The sequence below is a fragment of the Salvelinus fontinalis genome, chromosome 37 (genome assembly GCF_029448725.1).
Source record: "Salvelinus fontinalis isolate EN_2023a chromosome 37, ASM2944872v1, whole genome shotgun sequence".
Lineage (NCBI taxonomy): Eukaryota > Metazoa > Chordata > Actinopteri > Salmoniformes > Salmonidae > Salvelinus > Salvelinus fontinalis.
Window position 1 is genome coordinate 6,296,084 of NC_074701.1, and position 20,072 is coordinate 6,316,155.

Here is a 20,072-nt window from a genome sequence, read left to right on the forward strand (position 1 = left end):
TCCCAGGAGTCACGTGTATCCTCTGTCACAGGAGGAGACGTGGCTATGGAAACATATGTCTCCGAATCCCTCGGGCAGGGATACATTCGGCCCTCCACTTCACCTGCCTCTTCGAGTTTATTTTTTGTGAAGAAGAAGGATGGGGGTCTGCGCCCGTGTATTGACTATTGAGGGATCAATCCGATCACAGTGAGTTATAGCTACCTGCTGCCTCTCATTGCCAGTGCAATAGAGTCAATGGAAGGGGTGCGCTTCTTCACAAAATTGGATCTCAGGAGTGCTTACAACCTGGTGCGTATCCGGGAGGGGGACGAGTGGAAGACGGCATTTAGAACCACCGCAGGGCACTATGAGTACCTCGTCATGCCATACGGCTTGATGAATGCTCCATCAGTCTTCCAGGTCTTTGTTGACGAGATTTTCCGGGACCTGCACGTGCAGGGTGTAGTGGTGTATATCAACGACATTCTGATATACTCCGCTACACGCGCCGAGCATGTGTCGCTGGTGCGCAGGGTGCTTGGTCGACTGTTGGAGAATGACCTGTATGTCAAGGCTGAGAAATGTCTGTTCTTCCAACAGTCTGTATCCTTCCTAGGGTACCGCATTTCCACTTCAGGGGTGGAGGTGGAGAGTGACCGCATTTCAGCCGTGAGTAATTGGGACTCCCACCACGGTAAAGGAAGTGCAGCGGTTTCTAGGGTTTGCCAACTACTACCGGAGGTTTATCCGGGGTTTTGGTCAGGTAGCAGCTCCCATTACCTCACTGCTGAAAGAGGGACCGGTGCAGCTGCAGTGGTCGGCTGAGGCAGACAGGGCTTTTGGTCACCTAAAAGCTCTGTTTACCTCGGCTCCCGTGCTGGCTAATCCGGGTCCCTCTTTGGCGTTCATAGTGGAGGTGGACGGATCCGAGGCTGGGATAGGAGCCGTGCCCTTTCAGCGCTCGAGCACACCACCAAAGCTCCGCCCCTGTGCTTTCTTTTCGAAGAAAATCACCATCTAGCACCACCCTCCCCCCTATATTGTGGATTTCAAAGCACAAGCAGCACAATTGATCTTAGAAATATTTTTTGCGTATAAACTTTTTTCGTTTGGGCTTCCCCAAAATAACATGGTGAAAGTGATTTTTAAATGTCCCATCTAATACAACTGTCACACTCAGTTTCCACTAGCTTCCACAGCCACAAAGTAAGATTCAAAGTCAAAATTGGCTACAAAAGTGTGCTTTTTTGTCTTAATTTAAGGTTACAGTTAGGCATAAGGTTAGCAGTGTGGTTAAGGTTGGGGTTAATAAGGTTAGGTTTAAAACAGATTTTAAGAAGATACATTTAGAAATAGGCAGGTTTTATGGGCCTCATAGTCGGGTGATTCGCTCAGAATTTGAATTGAGTAGCATGTCACTCAGTAAATTCACACCCCCTAAGTTCCAAACATTCCCACACTGTTGCAAGGCTCTATGCGCCAGCAAATTGAGAGACGAGGTTAACATGATATACATATACAGTTAACTGATTAAATCTACCTTTGATTTACCCATTCATCCAGGCATACCACAAAGGGTTCACTGTCAGTCAACATGCCTTCAAATATAGGAGCTATCCTCCCTTTGTGCTAAAGTAAAGTTAACAGTATCCTCCCCTGATATTGCATAGGGGGCTACAGTACTTCGACACTGTATCATGAGGTGCTTAGCATGCACAGCAAAATGTCACACAAAAGCTATTAGGAACAGGACACTGAACAGAAGAATGGAGAAGCAAACAGCCCCTGACCAAACACCCTTCCCACTGACCAGTACTCTAATAGGTATGCCAGCAGCATACCACCCTGCATACCACTGCTTGCTTGCTTCTGAAGCTAAGCAGGGTTGGTCCTGGTCAGTCCCTGGATGGGAGACCAGATACTGCTGGAAGTGGTGTTGGAGGGCCAGTAGGAGGCACTCTTTCCTCTGGTCTAAAAAGAATATCCCAATGCCCCAGGGCAGTGATTGGGGACACTGCCCTGTGTAGGGTGCTGTCTTTCGGATGGGACGTTAAACGGGTGTCCTGACTCTCTGAGGTCATTAAAGATCCCATGGCACATATCGTAAGAGTAGGGGTGTTAACCCCGGTGTCCTGGCTAAATTCCCAATCTGGCCCTCAAACCATCATGGTCACCTAATAATCCCCAGTTTACAATTGGCGCATTCATCCCCCTCCTCTCCCCTGTAACTATTCCCCAGGTCGTTGCTGCAAATGAGAACGTGTTCTCAGTCAACTTACCTGGTAAAATAACGGTAAAAATAAAAAAATAAAAAAATAGACAAATGGCAATTCACAGATATGGGGCTATGGCTTTGAAAATGAGGATTTTCATAGTTAATTTTCAGGTGTGGCTATACCTGTAAGGGTTGGCTAGATCACACGCACATCTGAATAAGCTACAGTATAAAACATGTCATTAGATACAATGCCGGCGACTCTTTAACCATCCCTGTTGGTCCAGGACCACCCTCCAGTCCAGACACACACACAAACTGCGCTAAACAAAACTATACTGTCAATATGTGTCTACACAAAAACGATTCATCTTTAGCAGAATTGTGAAATGCTCCTAGGTAATCCAATGATACATCTCCTGAATACAGGACTACGCCAAATAGTCACTAACACGAATGAGTTCTGCTAAAGATGAATTGTTTTCGTGAGCACACACTCACAGACATTGGCCACAGGCAATGGCCAAATCCATTGGGAATGAAACAGAGTAACGATGGCTCCATTGCTGTCAGTGCATCCAGAGTAGAACAACGCAGCATATCTGTCTGCCTCATTGTGTGACACAACTCATTCTGTTTGCCCCGCTCCTATCTGCTTCTGTCATTCCACCCTGCATTTCTCTGACTGTCTCTCTCTCCAGCAATATGTCCTTTCTCTCTCCCTGCCATAGTAGTGGCCAGCCTGTCTGCAGACAGAGATGCAATCCGACTATGAGTTATGGCAGGGGTTCCCACATTTTTTCACTCAGGCCCCCCTTCCAGCATTAGGAAACATCCCGCGCCCCCCATGTAAGCGCACGGGCCACGCCTATTTCTATAGGCACAAGCACTGTTCATGACACGAATTGTTCACACCCCTCATGTTGGGGGAGTGAACATTTTGCAATTTTAAAGCTTATTTCCTGGAATTCTACACATTTTATCATGGGGTGCAGAGAAAATGTTGACGTTTTAACCTGTTTGGGCTGCAGGGGCAGTATTGAGTAGCCAGATAAAAGGTGCCCATTTCAAACGGCCTCGTACTCAATTCTTGCTCGTACAATATGCAAATTATTATTACTATTGGATAGAAAACACTCTCTAGTTTCTAAAACCGTTTGAATTATATCTGTGAGTGAAACAGAACTCATTCTGCAGCAAACTTCCTGACAGGAAGTGGAAAGTCTGAAATTGAGAATCTGTTCCAGGGGCTGCCTATTAAAGCCCTTGTTATTTATTAGTTTAGATGCACTTCATACGTCTTCCACTAGATGTCGACAAGGAGTGAGAGAAGAAATGGACTGTGTAACTTGATCTGGACTCGAATTACAGCTCATGGAATGACGTGTCCTCCATTTCCTGTTTTCAGGAAGGCGCGAAGAGAGACATGGATTTGCCTTCTATTTAGCTATCGTTATAGGCGACTTCTATCTCCGGCTTTGATTTTATTTGATACATGTGACCATATCATCGTAAAGTATGTTTTTTCAATATAGTTTAATCAGATTATTGAACATTCTTCGGGAGTTTTGCCGTGTTCCGTTCTCTGACTTTGTTGACGATGGAGCGATTCGTGCCACTTGGCTAGTGCGCTTGCTAAATCTGGAGGGAAAGTGGCCGTTCTAAATCCAAACAACGACTGTTCTGGACAAAGGACTGAAGAAAGATCAGCAAAAGTAAGAAACATTTTATGATGCTATTTCATATATCTGTCGTGCATGTGAACTAGTCGTCGGTGCCCAACGTTTGGGTACTCAGCTATACCGAAGCTGGATGTCGTAATGAAGTTATTTTTTAGAATTCTAACACTGCAATTTCATTAAGAACTAATGGATCTATCATTTCCTATACAACATGTATTTTTTAGTTATGTTTATGAATAGCTATTTGGTCAGAATATGTGTGTCATAAAAAGTGTCAGAAAAATATCGTTGCTGTTTAGACGTTGTGGAAAAAGTAGCTAAGTTAGCACAATGTGTAACCACTGATTTCAGCTCTAAATATGCACATTTTCGAACAAAACATAAGTGTATGTATAACCTGATGTTATAGGACTGTCATCTGATGAAGAATATCAAGGTTAGTCAAAAATTATATATCTTTTGCTTGTTTGTTACGATCGCTAACCTTTTGCTACTGGGAAATGGCATGTCTTTCTGGCTATTGTGGTAAGCTTATATAACGCTATATTGTGTTTCGCTGTAAAACACTTAATAAATCGGAAATATTGGCTGGAATCACAAGATGCCTGTCTTTCATTTGCTGTACACTATGTATTTTTCAGAAATGTTTTATGATGAGTAATTAGGTATTTGACGTTGGTGTCTGTAATTATTATGGCTGCTTTCGGTGCAATTTCTGATTGTAGCTGCAATGTAAACTATGATTTATACCTGAAATATGCACATTTTTCGAACAAAACATAGATTTATTGAATAACATGTTATAAGACTGTCATCTGATGAAGTTGTTTGTTGGTTAGTTTGGTTGGTTCTTGGTTAGTTAGGTTGGGTTTGTGCATGCTACCTGTGCTGTGAAAAATGCCTGTGCTTTTTTGTATTTGGTGGTGAGCTAACATAAATATACGTGCTGTTTTCGCTGTAAAACATTTAAAAAATCGGACATGTTGGCTGGATTCACAAGATGTGTACCTTTCATTTGCTGTATTGGACTTGTTAATGTGTGAAAGTTAAATATTTAAAAAATATATATTTTGAATTTCGCGCCCTGCACTTGAAGTGGCTGTTGTCATAAGTGTACCGGCGTCGAGCTGCAGCCATAAGAAGTTAAAGCTAATTTGTGACTCAAATATTACAACAAAATCTATGGGATAAAAAAAAAAAAAACTCAAAAACATTAGCTGACATGGGCTAGTTGATCTGGACATTTCTGACAAGCTATAAATAGCTCTCTAAGGTATGCAATGTGTCACGACTTCTGCCGAAGTCGTTGCCTCTCCTTGTTCGGGCGGTGTTCGGTGGTCGACATCACCGGTCTTCTAGCCATCATCGATCCATTTTTCATTTTCCATTGGTTTTGTCTTGTCTTCCCACACACCTGTTTTCAATCCCATCCATTACCTCTTGTGTATTTAACCCTCTGTTTCCCCTCATGTCTTTGTCAGAGATTGTTTTATGTCGAGTGTTGTTTCTTGGTGTATAGGTGCGCGACGGGTCCTCGTACCCATGTTTATTTTATATATGTACATTTTCGTGTTTGGAGCATGTTAAGTGGACATCTATTAAAAGTCTCCATTTAAACTCCGTTTAACTCTCCTGCGCCTGACTTCCCTGCCACCTATATACACAACTCTGACACAATGACTGACATGACAAGATGAAAACTGATGACCCACCTTGTGCATTCTACTATTACAACTTTCAAGAGTAAGTTGAACGCCGGACAGAGTTCGGCTCTCCCTATGTGTTAAACCAATCAGCCAATTGGTGACCGGCAGGGGGAGGAATGAATGGTGATTGGTGATTGGCTTACCTCCAGCACTTTGCCTGTGATAAACTGCTGGCAGGCTTCGCACTGAACCCCAAAATGAACCTGGTAGTCCTTCTCACAATAGGGTGTGCCATCCCTGTGCAGAGAGAGAGGATAACACAGACTGCATTAGAATAGAATTGTGTCTTTCACTGTGTCTGCAAGTATACCGTGTGTTTCACTATGTGTGTAATAGAACAGAATAGAATTGAACAATGTCTTTCACTGTGTCTGCAAGTTTACTGTGTGTATGTTGAGTGCATTAGAATAGATTAGAATAAAATAAGATAGAGTAGAAAAGAATAGTGTGTTTTACTTTGTCGGCAAGTATAATATGTGTGTATTTCACTATGTGTGTAAGCATGTCATGTGTATAATAGTTTTCTTTAGACTTACTTGCTGATGTACTCCCCAGTGAGGACTTTTTGACAGGCCTTACACTTGAAGCAGCCCAGGTGCCACTGCCTCTCCAGAGCTAAGAGAGCCTGACCATTCTTAATGTCTCTACCACAGCCCGTACAGCCTGTAAAAAAAACACACACACACACACACACACACACACACACACACACACACACACACACACACACACACACACACACACACACACACACACACACACACACACACACACACACACACACACACACACACACACACACACACACACACACACACACACACACACACACACACACACACACACACACACACACACACACACACACACAGAGAGAGAGAATCAATAGGCATGGCTTACTAATGGCTGATTCGATCTTCCATTAAGGTATATTACATTGGTAACACTTTACTGTAGGTGTCCTAATATATGCAATCATAAAGCCGTTATACCAGCTATATAATAAATTATCACATTTTTCATAAGCTGTCACATAGTTATGAGTCATAGCATTAGATGTTATAAAAACGGTTATAAAGAGTGTTACAAATTATTGTTCATCCTGTTGTCATAGGCTCTAATGTCAACTGTTAATAACAACTGCTATTACACAGTTTGCATGACAATGTATGCCATATGTTGTTACATGCTACATAAGAGTCCACATACCAGAGGGTGTTATGTAATTTACCCATCTCTGTGTCACATTATTCGATTGAATGGTATGTTGGGCGTCAAAACCATGTCAATTGCCCTTACAGAGTGTGCACAGACACACAAGTATGCACAGACACACAGACAAGTAAAGTGACATTCATTTGAGGTGTTATACCACATGATGAGTTAAAAGAGTATCCCAAAATATTTCCAGCATCTCCAAGAAACATGGGCAAAGGGGAGCACAGATGTTCTTAGGATTTTAGGACACATTAAAATACCGCCAACATGCCAAAAGTACACAAACGAAAGAAATGGAAGCAAATAGAATTTTACAAACAAATCTACGTTGCTAGGGGCACAACAGGGTTTGTAAAATGATTGCGAAAGTATTGCTGAGCTAGGCTGGTCCCAGGTTTGGATATACAGCACAAACAGATCTAGGACCAGGCTATGTCTAAGCTGCAGTTGAAAGATTGCTGCGCTTATTACTGAGTACTGTATATTGGTTACTAGTAGTTTACAGAGTTCTGGTGTTCATCCCTAACAATGGGTTACACACATCATGTGAACTCAAATAAATTGGTTGGACATTTTTGCGAATTTTTGTTTGAGTATTAGTTCAATGTGACTAAGCCATTCACAGTACTGTAAGGATAGTGGAGACAGAGGCTACTCACAGTTGGAGTCGATGATGTCCTTGCCAGGTCCTGGGGATGTGGGCTGGACACAGTACTGGCACAGACAGTCTTTGCCATTGAAGGTGACCCTATCCCCAGCAGGAAACGGTCGTCTGTGGGAGAGACAGACAGACACAGGGACTAATGGTCAGACACCAAACAGATGGATAGTGTAACACAGGTCACAGCAGGGTATGTCTGGCTGAGAATATTCAGTGTATTGAATAACAGTGTATTATTTTATTTTTTATTTAACTAGGCAAGTCAGTTAAGAACAAATTCTTATTTTCAATGACGGCCTAGGAACAGTGGGTTAACTGCCTTGTTCAGGGGCAGAACGACAAGATTTTTACCTTGTCAGCTCGGGGATTCGATCTAGCAACCTTTCGGTTACTAGCCCAACGCTCTAACCACTAGGTTACCTGCCGCCCCGTATGATGCCGTGAATGTGTTTCAGCATCGTTGGAGTGACCCCTTTCAAGACCAAAGCAATCGATGTAGATAAGAAGATGCAGTCAGTTTGATAAGATGAACAATAAGAGTAATGAGATAGATAATGAGTAATGCTTCTAGCTCTTGACCAGGGCTCCTTTGAAAAAGAGATTCTGCTGACTAGACCGAGCACGCACGTGCGTCCTTGTGCGCCATCGCACGCACGTTGATTTTGTCCATCCATACAAGACACGATCAGGGCGCGCAGGTTGAAATATCAAACCGAACTCTGAACCAACTTTATTAATTTGAGGACAGTTCGAAACGCATGAAACAATCATGGCCATTTAGCTAGCTACTTTGCTGTTGCTAGCTACTTTGTCCTGCTATATAAACATTGGGTTGTTATTTTACCTGAAATGCACAAGGTCCTCTACTCCGACAATTAATCCACAGATAAATGGGTAAACCTAGTTACTTTCCTAGTAATCTCTCCTCCTTCAGTCTTCTGCTTCTTCTTTGGACTTTATATTGCAGTTGGCATCCAACTTTAAGGTGCATTACCCCCACCAACTGGACTGGAGTGTGAACCTCAGTTCATCTTTCAATCACCCACGTGGGAATATGCTCCTAAAAACCTCTTCAAGCGTAAAAAATGTAACAAAGTTCTATTTTAGCGCCTGGCTACGCAGACGCTCGTTGAGGCACTTTAGCAGTTTGGATTAAATGATTGAATAACATGTGTAAATGTATTCTGCAACGCTCACACACATAACGCAAGCAGTATGGTCAGCATGTAAGGGATACATACAATTCCAAAATAAGAGTATGCACTTCAAAATAAGAGTCTGTAGGTTTCGGGTGGGGGTTCTTACTTGCAGATGGTGCAGACGAAGCAGGCAGGGTGGTAGGTCTTTCCCAGAGCAGTGACCACCTCTCCCTCCACAAAGTCCCCACAGCCATTGCAGCGCGTCCCGTGCATTCGCTGGTAGTCCAGGGTACACAGGTAGTCTCCATTCTTCATGAAGAAGCCTCCCTGAGCCAGGTCACAGCCACACACTGCAAGGACACGACAGCAGTCAGTAAGTCATGCTATTGTCTAACCTCCTTCCAAGCATCCATTCAACCATCCATCCATCCATCGACCTATCCATTCATCGACCCATCCATCCATCCATCCATTTGTGGGTTTTCCATGTGGATGTGTAGAAATGTGTGTTTGTGTGTCCGCTCTGACAAAGGGTGCGATAAAATAAAATAAAGTCAAATGCCAATGCCTCTGTGGATATGTAAGGTGAATTATTTATTGTGTTTCCAGAGACAAGAACAATATCTTCCACCTTCAATTATAGAGATATGGAATATAAATAAATTATTAAGAAGGCCCCTCCTTGGATCTTCCCAAATGGGATTGCTACCAATGCTGTATTTTGCACTTGTAAATAATGAACAGCAAGCTCCAAATGTATTGGGAAAGTGAAACATGTGTTGTATTGTCTCTGTACTCCAACACTTTGGATTTAAAATGATACAATGACTATGAGGTTAAAGTGCAGACTGTCAGGTTTAATTTAGGGGTATTTTTATCCATATAGGGTGAACTGTTAGGAAATTACAACACCTTTTGTTCATAGTCCCCCCATTTTAGAGGACCAAAAGTACTGGGACAAATTCACTTACAGTGGCAAGAAAAGTATGTGTACCCTTTGGAATTATCTGGATTTCTGCATAAATGGGTCATGGAATTAGATCTGATCTTCATCTAAGTCACAACAACAGACATACCCAGTCTGCTTAAACTAATAACACACAAATATATGTATTTTTCTTGCCTATATTGAATACATATTTTAAACATTCACAGTGTTTAAGTCAGGAGTCAGCTAACCTAGAGTACAATCACTGAGAAGAGATTAGAGATGTTGGTTAGAGCTGCCCTGCCCTGTCGAAAACACTCATTCAAATGGGAGTTTGCTATTCACAATAAGAATTGCCTGATGTGAACCATGCCTCTAACGAAACAGATCTCAGAAGACCCAAGATTAAGAAATAATAACTTGCATAAAGCTGGAAAGGGTTACAAAAGTATCTCTCAAAGCCTTGATGTTCATCAGTCCACGGTAAGACAAATTGTCTATAAATGGAGAAAGTTCAGCACTGTTGCTACTCTCCCTAGGAGGGGCCATCCTGCAAAGATGACTGCAAGAGCACAGCGCAAAATGCTCAATGAGATAAAGAAGAATCCTAGTGTCAGCTAAAGACTTACAGAAATCTCTGGAACATGCTAACCTCTCTGTTGATGAGTCTACGATACGTAAAACAAAACAAGAATGGTGTTCATGGGAGGACACCACGGAAGAAGACACTGCTGTCCAAAAAAAACTATGCTGCACGTCTGAAGTTCGCAAAAGTGCACCTGGATGTTCCACAGCGCTTCTGGCAAAATATTCTGTGGACAGATGAAACTACAGTTGAGTTGTTTGGAAGGAACACACAACACTATGTGTGGAGAAAAAAATGCACAGCACACCAACATGAATACCTCATCCCAACTGTAAAGTATGGTGGAGGGAGCATCATGGTTTGGGGCTGCTTTGCTGCCTCAGAGCCTGGACAGCTTGCTATCATCGACGGAAAAAATGTATCCTCAAGTTTATCAAGACATTTTGCAGGAGAATGTAAGGCTATCTGTCCGCCCGTTTTGAAGCTCAACAGAAGTTGTGATGCAACAGGACAACGACCCAAAACACAGAAGTAAATCAACAACGGAATGGCTTCAACAGAAGAAAATACGCCTTCTGGAATGGCTCAGTCAGTCAAGACCTCAACCCGATTGAGATGCTGTGGCATGACCTTAAGAGAGACGATTCACACTAGGCATCCCAAGAATATTGCTGAACTGAAACAGTTTTGTAAAGAGGAATGGTCGGTCCAAAATCCCTCCTGACCGTTGTGCAGGTCTGATCCGCAACTACAGAAAATGTTTGGTTGAGGTTATTGCTGCCAAAGGAGGGTCAACCAGTTATTAAAACCAAGGGCTCACATACTTTTCCCACCCTGCACTGTGAATGTTTACATGGTGTGTTCAATAAAGACAGGAAAACGTATAATTGTTGTGTGTTATTAGTTAAATCAGACTGTGTTTGCCTATTGTTGTGACTTAGAGGAAGTTCAGATCAAATTTTAGGACCAATTCATGCAGAAGTCCAGGTAATTCCAAAGGGTTCACATACTTTTTCTTGCCACTGTATATTTGTATTAAAGTAGTCAAAAGTTTAGTATTTGTTTCCATATTTCTAGCTCGCAATGATTACATCAAGCAAGATTACATCAACAAGATACAAACTTGTTGGATGCTTTTGCTGTTTGTTTTGGTTGTTCTGTGTTTCAGATTATTTTGTGCCCAATAGAAATGAATCGTGTATAATGTATTGGGTCATTATGGAGCCACTTTAATTGTAAATAAGAATATAATATTTTTCTTAACACTTCTACATTATGGACAGTCCTGAATGAATCTTGAATAGCGATGAGTGAGAAATATTATAGACCGCGAAAATGCTAACCTCCCCTGTTATTGTAATAGTGAGAGGTTAGCATGTCTTGGGGGTATGATACGTGTGCATCTGTGACTTTCTCACTCATCATTATTCACGATTAGGCCTACCGTGTCGGTATAGGTTTGATTCCGGCCCATGCCAATCTGGCACAAATAACTTGATTGACTTGATTTAGTTACACATTTCAAATGTCAGTCCAGGGATTTTTACCGTCGATCTCTACAATAAATTACCAAATTAGACATTACATAAATAGCAAAAGAAAAATTATAACAATAGGCTGCACCAAAATTTGTTTCCATTCACACAAAAAGTTTGGGTAAATTGCCACAGTAGATTTGCCATGATAAACGAGGAAATACTTTATTTCTAATGTACGGATGTCAAATAGATAAATTGCTCTTAGTCTGTTCAAAAAGGACTAAATTGTTCCAATGACAATACCAACCAGAGGGTGAAAATACAGTCCATACAGAAATAATTCAGACCCCCACATTTTGTTACGTCACAGCCCTATTCTAAAATGGATTAAAGAAATAATGTCTCATCAATCTACACACAATACCCCATAAAGACAAAACAAAAACATATATATATTTTTTTTGCAAATGTATATACAGAAATAAAAAGCGTATTTACATAAGTATTCAGACCCTTTGCTATGAGACTCGCAATTGAGCTCAGTTGCATCCTGTTTCCATTGATCATCCTTGAGATGTTTCTACAACTTTATTGGAGTCCACCTGTGGTAGATTCAGTTGATTGGACATGGTTTGGAAAGGCACACACACCTGTCTATATAAGGTCCCACAGTTAACAGAGCATGTCAGAGCAAAAAAGCAAGCCATGAGGTCGAAGGAATTGTCCGTAAAGCTCAGAGACAGGATTGTGTCAAAGCACATATCTGGGGAAGGGTCCAAAACATTTCTGCAGCATTGGAGATCCCCAAGAACACAGTGGTCTCCATCAATCTTAAATGGAAGAAGTTTGGAAACACCAAGACTTCGAGCTGGCCTCCCTGGTCAAACTGAGCAATCGGGGGAGAAGGGCCTTGGTCAGGAGGTGACCAAGTACCCAATGGTCACTCTGACAGAGATCTAGTTTGCCAATAGGCACCTAAAGACTCTCAGACTATGAGAAACAATATTCTCTGGTCTGATGAAACCAAGATTGAACTCTTTGACCTGAATGCCAAGCTTCACGTCTGGAGGAAACCTGGCACCACCCCTATGGTAAAGCATGGTGGTGGCAGCATCATGCTGTGGGGATGTTTTTCAGCAGCAGGGACTGGGAGACTAGTCAGGATTGAAGGAAAGATGAAAGGAGCAAAGTACAGAGAAATCCTTGACGAAAACCTGCTCCAGAGCGCTCAGGACCTCAGACTGGGGCGAAGGTTCACCTTCCAACAGGACAACAACCCGAAGCACACAGCCAAGACAACGCAGGAGTGGCTTTGAAACAATTCTCTGAATGTCCTTGAGTGGTCCAGCCAGAGCCCGGACTTGAACCCGATCAAACATCTCAGGAGACTTGAAAATAGCTGCAAAGCTACGCTCCCCATCCAACCTGACAGAGCTGCAGAGCAGAATGGGACAAACTCCCCAAATACAGGTGTGCCAAGCTTGTAGGGTCACACCCAAGAAGAATCGAGGCTGTAATCGCTGCCAAAGGTGCTTCAATAAAGTACTGTGTATATGGTCTGAATACTTACATATGTAAATGTAATATTTCAGTTCTCTTTTTTAATACATTTGCAAACATTTCTAAAAAACGATTTTTGCTTTGTCATTTTTGGCTATTGTGTGTAGTTTGAGGGAATAAACAATGTAATACATTTTAGAATAAGCCTGTAACGCAACAAAATTCTGTTTCAGAAACCGTTCACTCCAAACAGAAAATGCAAAAGAGTTTCCATTGGAAAGAGGTAGCTACCTCCCCGTTTTGGACTGTTTGCATCAGTTTGGTTCTTCAACGGTAAACGGTTTCTGGACTGAGTACACCCCAGGTAGTTTCCAATGAAGACTGACATCAAACAAAGACTACAGTTTCAATTACGGTCTTATTCAAAGTTGACTTAATATCTATCAATGTGCTCAATTTCATTGAAAGGAAAATGGCAGTCAAAACATTGGACTCATTTTACAATTTCAATAGCATTCATAAAAAAAGTCACAAGTGAATGCAGACTAAAAAGATTTGCATCAAGTGGGACGTTTCATTTTTCACTCAGAATGAAATAACGAGGTGGATCAGGTAAGTGTTACAACAGTTAAACAACAATCAGTATCGACATTTCAATATCATGTTACTAATATGCAAATCAGACACATTTCAGCATGGAATTAAACATCATGGTATGAATGATTGCCATAGTCAACTCAATCATCTTTTTCCTGCCAAGGTAGGATTTACCGTCCATCCTCCTCTTCCGAACCTCTCCACTTGGAAGGTCATTTTATTTTCTTGGCTGGCCCATTCTCCTCCCCCTCGGTTGTGCCGCTACAGGCTGTAAATAAAAATACACACACCACATTTTTTTTATTTCTAGTACATGGCACAAAAAGCTTACTGGGAAGCTTTGTATGACAGATGTGCTATTAGGCCTCGTCATAAAATAAAAACAGAGAGAGAAAGACACAGAGAGAGAGAGAGAGAGAGAGAGAGAGAGACACAGAGAGACACAGAGAGACACAGAGAGAGACAGAGAGAGAGAGAGACACAGAGACAGAGATAGAGAGAGAGAGACACACACAGAGAGACAGAGAGAGAGAGACAGAGACACAGAGAGACACAGAGAGAGAGAGAGAGAGAGAGAGAGAGAGAGAGAGAGAGAGAGAGAGAGAGAGAGAGAGAGAGAGAGAGAGAGAGAGAGAGACACAGAGACACAGAGAGAGAGAGAGCGAGAGAGAAAGAGAGAGAGAGAGAAAGAGAGAGAGAGAGAGAGAGAGAGAGAGAGAGAGAGAGAGAGAGAGAGAGAGAGAGAGAGAGAGAGAGCAATGGAATGTTAGCTACATGGTTAACACTGCATCTAGTCCTCCTCGTTCCGCTGTGAAAGGACCACCCCTGCTCCGGTGTCCGAGGTGTCCACCTCTACCACAAAGCGACGAGTAGGATCAGGATGAACGAGGATGGGTCCAGAGGTGAGACGTCCCTTGAGCTCCATGAATGCCCTGTCAGCAATGGGAGTCCAGCAAAAACGAATCTGGGACTTGTGTGTTAGGACCGTGAGATGCGCTGCCACCGCATCAAAGTTGCGTATAAAACGCCCCAAAAAATTGGCAAACCTGAGGAACCACTGGACTTGCTTGAGTGAGGTGGGACGGGGCCAGTCGGCAACCGCCTCAACCTTTACAGGGTCCATTTGGATGCCTGCGGTGGAGACAATGTGACCCAGGAAGGAAATTTGGGATACGTGATACTCACACTTCTCTATCTTGACATTGTTGGCTCTGCAGGAGGCCTCTCAGGACTTTCGCAGTAGACCTCTGCAGTAGAGGCAGCAACCTTCGCGCATGGGCCTTTCACGTACCTGTGGGCTCAGACGTGTGCGTCCCAGCTGCATGGGCTCCTCAATGCCTGGTTCGGGGAGCTTGGGGTGCTCAGAAAACCGGGATACTGGGGTGGTGTCAAAACGGCGCTGTCTCACGCGTTCTTTGAGGCGGTTGTCGATCCTGATTGCCAGCGTTATCAGGGACTTGAGGTTCTCTCCCAGTTCCCGAGGCCAGTTCATCCTTGATTGAGTTAGACAAACCCTGGTGGAAAGCGATGACCAGGGCCTCCATATTCCACCCACTCTCGGCGGCAAGGGTACGGAACTCAATGGCGAAGTCAGCAACTGGTCTGGCCCCTTGGTGGATATTGAACAATCGACTGGTCACTTCTCGTCCGCCGACAGGGTGGTCGAAGATTCATCGCAAGCTCGGCAATGAAGGCTAATATGGAACTGCAGGATGGTGACTGCAGTACCCACATCGATGTAGGTAATCATGGCCCGATCGGTGTGGAACGAGAAGGACTGTAGCTCGAACACCAGAGAACACTGTGAGGAACCCTTGCATTTTTATGGGTGACCGGCCCACCACTCGGGGGCTGGGATCTTGGGTTCAAGTTTCTTTGAGGAACTACGGCGATGCCTGTAGCGCTGGGTGATGAGACTTGGCACATTGGCTCCTCCTGGGTTGAGCTTGGACGGTGGTTGGAAGGAGTCGATAAGTGTCCGCAGGGTCTCTGATATTTGGGAGAGTTGTTATTGGTTCCGCCCCAGCAGTGCTCCTTGTTGGGTTACAACATTATTGATCTGGGTGATCTCTGCTGTGTCCAGGGTATCCTGCGCCGGCTCTGCGCACTGTGTCTCCGGTGTGCTATGACAGTTCAGTGCATCCTGTGCCTGCACTCCGCACGTGCCGGGCTAAAGTGGGCATTCAGCCACGAGGAGCGGTGCAAGTGTTAAGCACCAGATCTCCAGTGCTCCCCCACAGCCCGGTTCATCGTGTGCCTGCGCTCTGGAGGTGCCGGGCTAAAGTGGGCATTCAGCCTGGAAGAGTGGGGCCAAGGATAAGCACCAGATCTCCAGTGCTGCCCCAAAGCCCGGTTTATCCTGTGCCTGCTCCACGGGTCAGTCCGGAGCCTCCAGCAACGGTCCCCAGTCCGGAGCCTCCAGCAACGGTCCCCAGTCCGGAGCCTCCAGCAACGGTCTCCAGTCCGGAGCCCCCGGCGACGGTCTTCAGTCCGAAGCCTCCGGCAACGGTCTCCAGTCCGGGTCCTGCGGCGAGGGTCCCCAGTCTGGGCCCTGCAGCAAGGGTCCCCAGTCCGGGGCCTGCAGCGAGGGTCCCCAGGCCGGGGCCTGCAACGAGGGTCGCCAGTCCGGGGTTGGCGACGAGGGTCCCCGCACAAGAGGCGCCACCAAAGTGGGGGGAGCCAGAGGTGGAGCGGGGGCTACGTCCCGAGCCGGAGCCGCTACAGAGGGTAGATGCCCACCCGAACCGTCACCTATAGGTTCAAGTTTGCGGCCGCAAGTCCGCACCTTTGGGGGACAGTACTGTCACGCCCTGACCTTAGAGAGCCGTTTTATTTCTCTAGTTGGTTAGGTCAGGGTGTGATTTGGGGTGGGCATACTATGTTGTTTGTTTCTATGTTTTGGCCGGGTATAGTTCTCAATCAGGGACAGCTGTCTATCGTTGTCTCTGATTGGGAATCATACTTAGGCAGCCTTTTTTCCTTCTGGTAGTTGTGGGTAGTTGTCTTCGTTTGTGCATGTATAGCCATACGGAGCTTCACGTTCATTTTTTGTTGTATTATTGTTGGCGACATTTGCATATAAAGAAAAAAATTACGCTTACCACGCTGCACCTTGGTCCATTCCATATGACGATCACGACACCAGATGAGGAATTAGTGGTTAAGGATAAACATAATACTTTACTGAGCAAATTGCACACACTTGAGTGTCGTTAATGTCTCTAGGATGGTCTCTGCCGTCCTCTGGTTACAGGTGGAACAATGACATACTGTATGCAACGAGCCACATTCACTCCCAATGCACCATATTCCCTACATACTGTGGTGCACTACTCCCAGAAAGAGAGAGAGAATTACGTGTATTTGGATTAAGGCTCAGAGTTGCGGACAAGATTAGTTCTTAAACTAATCGAATTGAGCGAGAACCATCAGTCAGAGCTACTGTCCAGCAGTGTCCAAAATGCACCCTATTCTCTAGTGCACTACTTTTGACCAGGCCCCATAGGTCTCTGGTCAAAAGTAGTGCACCACAGTATGTAGGGAATATGGTGCCATTTGGGAAACAGTCTATTTGATTGGTCCTCAGCCCACCTCGTCTAAAGCAGGTTTAGGCAACACAAGCCAGGCTGGTTTGCATGCAAGGTAACAGTGTTCTCTGTTGTAAGGCTTTGTGTTTGTCTCCCTGTGTGAGAGGTTGCGAGCTATAACAAAGCAGTTTGTAGTTGAAAGTGAAATGCATGGACAGTGCTAAGATGAGTTTTTCTCTGAGCGTAGCATGCAATGGGTTCCTCTATAGACACGCACAAATACCACCTTGGGTTTGTGTTCTGTCTGTGTGTGTGTGTGTGTGTGTGTGTGTGTGTGTGTGTGTGTGTGTGTGTGTGTGTGTGTGTGTGTGTGTGTGTGTGTGTGTGTGTGTGTGTGTGTGTGTGTGTGTGTGTGTGTGTGTGTGTGTGTGTGTGTGTGTGTGTGTGTGTGTGTGTGTGTGTGTGTGTGTGTGGAGGATAGGGACTGTGGGATTATGTTTCAAACAAGCTGACTAAAGACCTGGCATTAAACAAGTCATGTGTGTTGATGATTCAACCAGATACGCATCAGCAGGCACAGACAATGAAGTCACTGAAACCCTTAACAAAGAGCTGTTTGGAATGGGTGGCCAGTAATACACTGGTCCTGAACATCTCTAAAACTAAGAGCATTGTATTTGGTACAAATCATTCTAGCCCTCAGCTGAATCTGGTAATGAATGGTGTGGCTGTTGAACAAGTTGAGGAGACTAAATTACTTGGCGTTACCTTAGATTGTAAACTGTCATGGTCAAAACATAGATTCAATGGTTTTAAAGATGGGGGGTCTGTCCGTAATAAAGAGATGCTCTGCTTTTTTGACACCACACTCCAAAAAGCAAGTTATGCAGGCTCTAGTTTTGTCTAATCTTGATTATTGTCCAGTCGTGTGGTCCAGTGCTGCAAGAAAAGGTCTAGTTAAGATGCAGCTGGCCCAGAACAGAGCGGTACGTTTTTCATTGTAATCAGAGGGCTGATATAAATACTATGCATGCCAGTCTCTCTTGGATAAGAGTTGAGGACTGACTGCATCACTTCTTCTTTTTATAAGAAACATTCATGTGTTGATAATCCCAAATAGTTTCAGAGTCAATTTACACAGAGTTCTGACACAAACACCTACCCCACCAGATGTGCCACCAGGGGTCTTTTCACAGTCCCCAAATCCAGAACAAATTCAAGAAAGCGTACAGTATAGAGCCCTTATTGCATGGAACTTCCTTCCATCTCATGTTGCTCAAATTAACAGCAAACCTGGTTTCAAAAAACAGATAAAGCAACACCTCACGAACAACGCCTCTCCCCTATTTGACCTAGATACAGTGGTTTGTGTGCATTCATTGATATGTAGGTTACGTGTGCCTTTAAAAAAAAGATGTATGTATTTCTGTCCTTGAGTGGTTCTTGTCTATTGATGTTCTGTATTATGTCATGTTTCATGTTTTGTGTGGACCCCAGGAAGAGTAGCTGCTGCTTTTGCAACAACTAATGGGGATCCTAATAAAATACCAAATACCACATACCAAACACAGGAAATATCACAGAGGATACAATAAAACCACGCACACATTTTTAGCATAATCAATTTTTTCCACTAATGTACATGTAGGAGCAAGCATGTTGCAACAACAATGCAAATTAAGTTAAAGGGGGCATCCCAAATTGTAACCTATTCCCTATATAGTGCACTCCTTTTAACCAGGGAGCATAGGGCTCTGATCAACAGTAGTGCACTGTATAGGGAATACGGTATCATTTGGGATGAAGACAAAGAAAACAGAATCAACAATTTGACAGTTGCTTTTACACTTTTTAAGAGGATAGCTCTACTGTATGCTTTGACAACTGCCAGCCCACACACACACACACACACACACACACACACACACACACACACACACACACACACACACACACACACACACACACACACACACACACACACACACACACACACACACACACACACACACACACACACACACACACACACACACACACACACACACACACACACACAGTGCCTGTGAGGACAGCAGCACCAACAACACTTGACGTAGACAGATTTAGGGCTTTATCTCAGTGTGTGAGGCAACTGTACTTTGATTTGAGGAGGGGGTGAGCAACGCAACATCTTAAACAGTCGCCCCGTCAGAGATTTGCTTTAACAACCTCAACAGTAGAGGTTCAGCTAACACTGTGTATCTGAAATAAGATACACTATATGTACAAATACGTGGACACCCCTTCAAATTAGTCGATTCGTCCACACCTGACAGATGTATAAAATTGAGCACACAGCCATGCACACTTCACTGGCCTGCACAGAGCCCTGACCTCAGCCCAATCGAACACTTTTGGGATGAATTGGAATGCCGACTGCCAGTCAGGCCTAATTGCCCAACATCAGTGCCCAACCTCACTAATACTCTCGTGGCTTAGTGGAAGTCGACGCAGCAATGTTTTTGTCTACCACGAAAGTGGAGAGGTGGGCCTTTCTCTCTGTATTTCTCTCTTTATTATAGAATAGTGTCATATCCGGTCACAACTTGCAGACTTGTTTACGTGCTGCTGTGCATTTTGTTGCTAACCTTATTTTGCTACGTGACAACTTTACAGTTTTTACTTTTAATTACCGTTTATATTTTTTGTTTTTCCCTCACTCAACTTTTTTTGCATTTAGTTGCTAACCTTACTTTGCTACCTGACAACTTTATGGTTTTTACTTTTTAATTACCGTTTATATTTTTTGTTTTTCCCTCACTCAACTTTTTTTCATTCAACTTTTTCACTCCGGACGCTTTATCTGGACGT

The 20,072-nt window shown here is 43.8% G+C and overlaps 1 protein-coding gene across 17 annotated transcripts in view; it reads right to left on the minus strand.

Moving 5' to 3' along the window:
• LOC129836016 (actin-binding LIM protein 1-like) overlaps window positions 1-20,072 on the minus strand; it is a 137,714-nt gene that overhangs the window by 35,432 nt on the left and 82,210 nt on the right. For 15 of the 17 annotated variants that reach the window (XM_055901750.1, XM_055901739.1, XM_055901735.1 and 12 more), the window contains exons 3-6: window positions 8,770-8,953; window positions 7,463-7,575; window positions 6,122-6,248; window positions 5,729-5,822 (exon numbers count right to left, since the gene is read on the minus strand). In XM_055901750.1, the coding sequence (XP_055757725.1) occupies window positions 5,729-5,822; window positions 6,122-6,248; window positions 7,463-7,575; window positions 8,770-8,953 (518 nt within the window). Of the gene's footprint in view, window positions 1-5,728; window positions 5,823-6,121; window positions 6,249-7,462; window positions 7,576-8,769; window positions 8,954-13,866; window positions 13,961-16,793; window positions 17,176-20,072 lie in introns of those variants that run through there. The other 2 variants (XM_055901742.1, XM_055901743.1) reach the window with 2 other exon arrangements.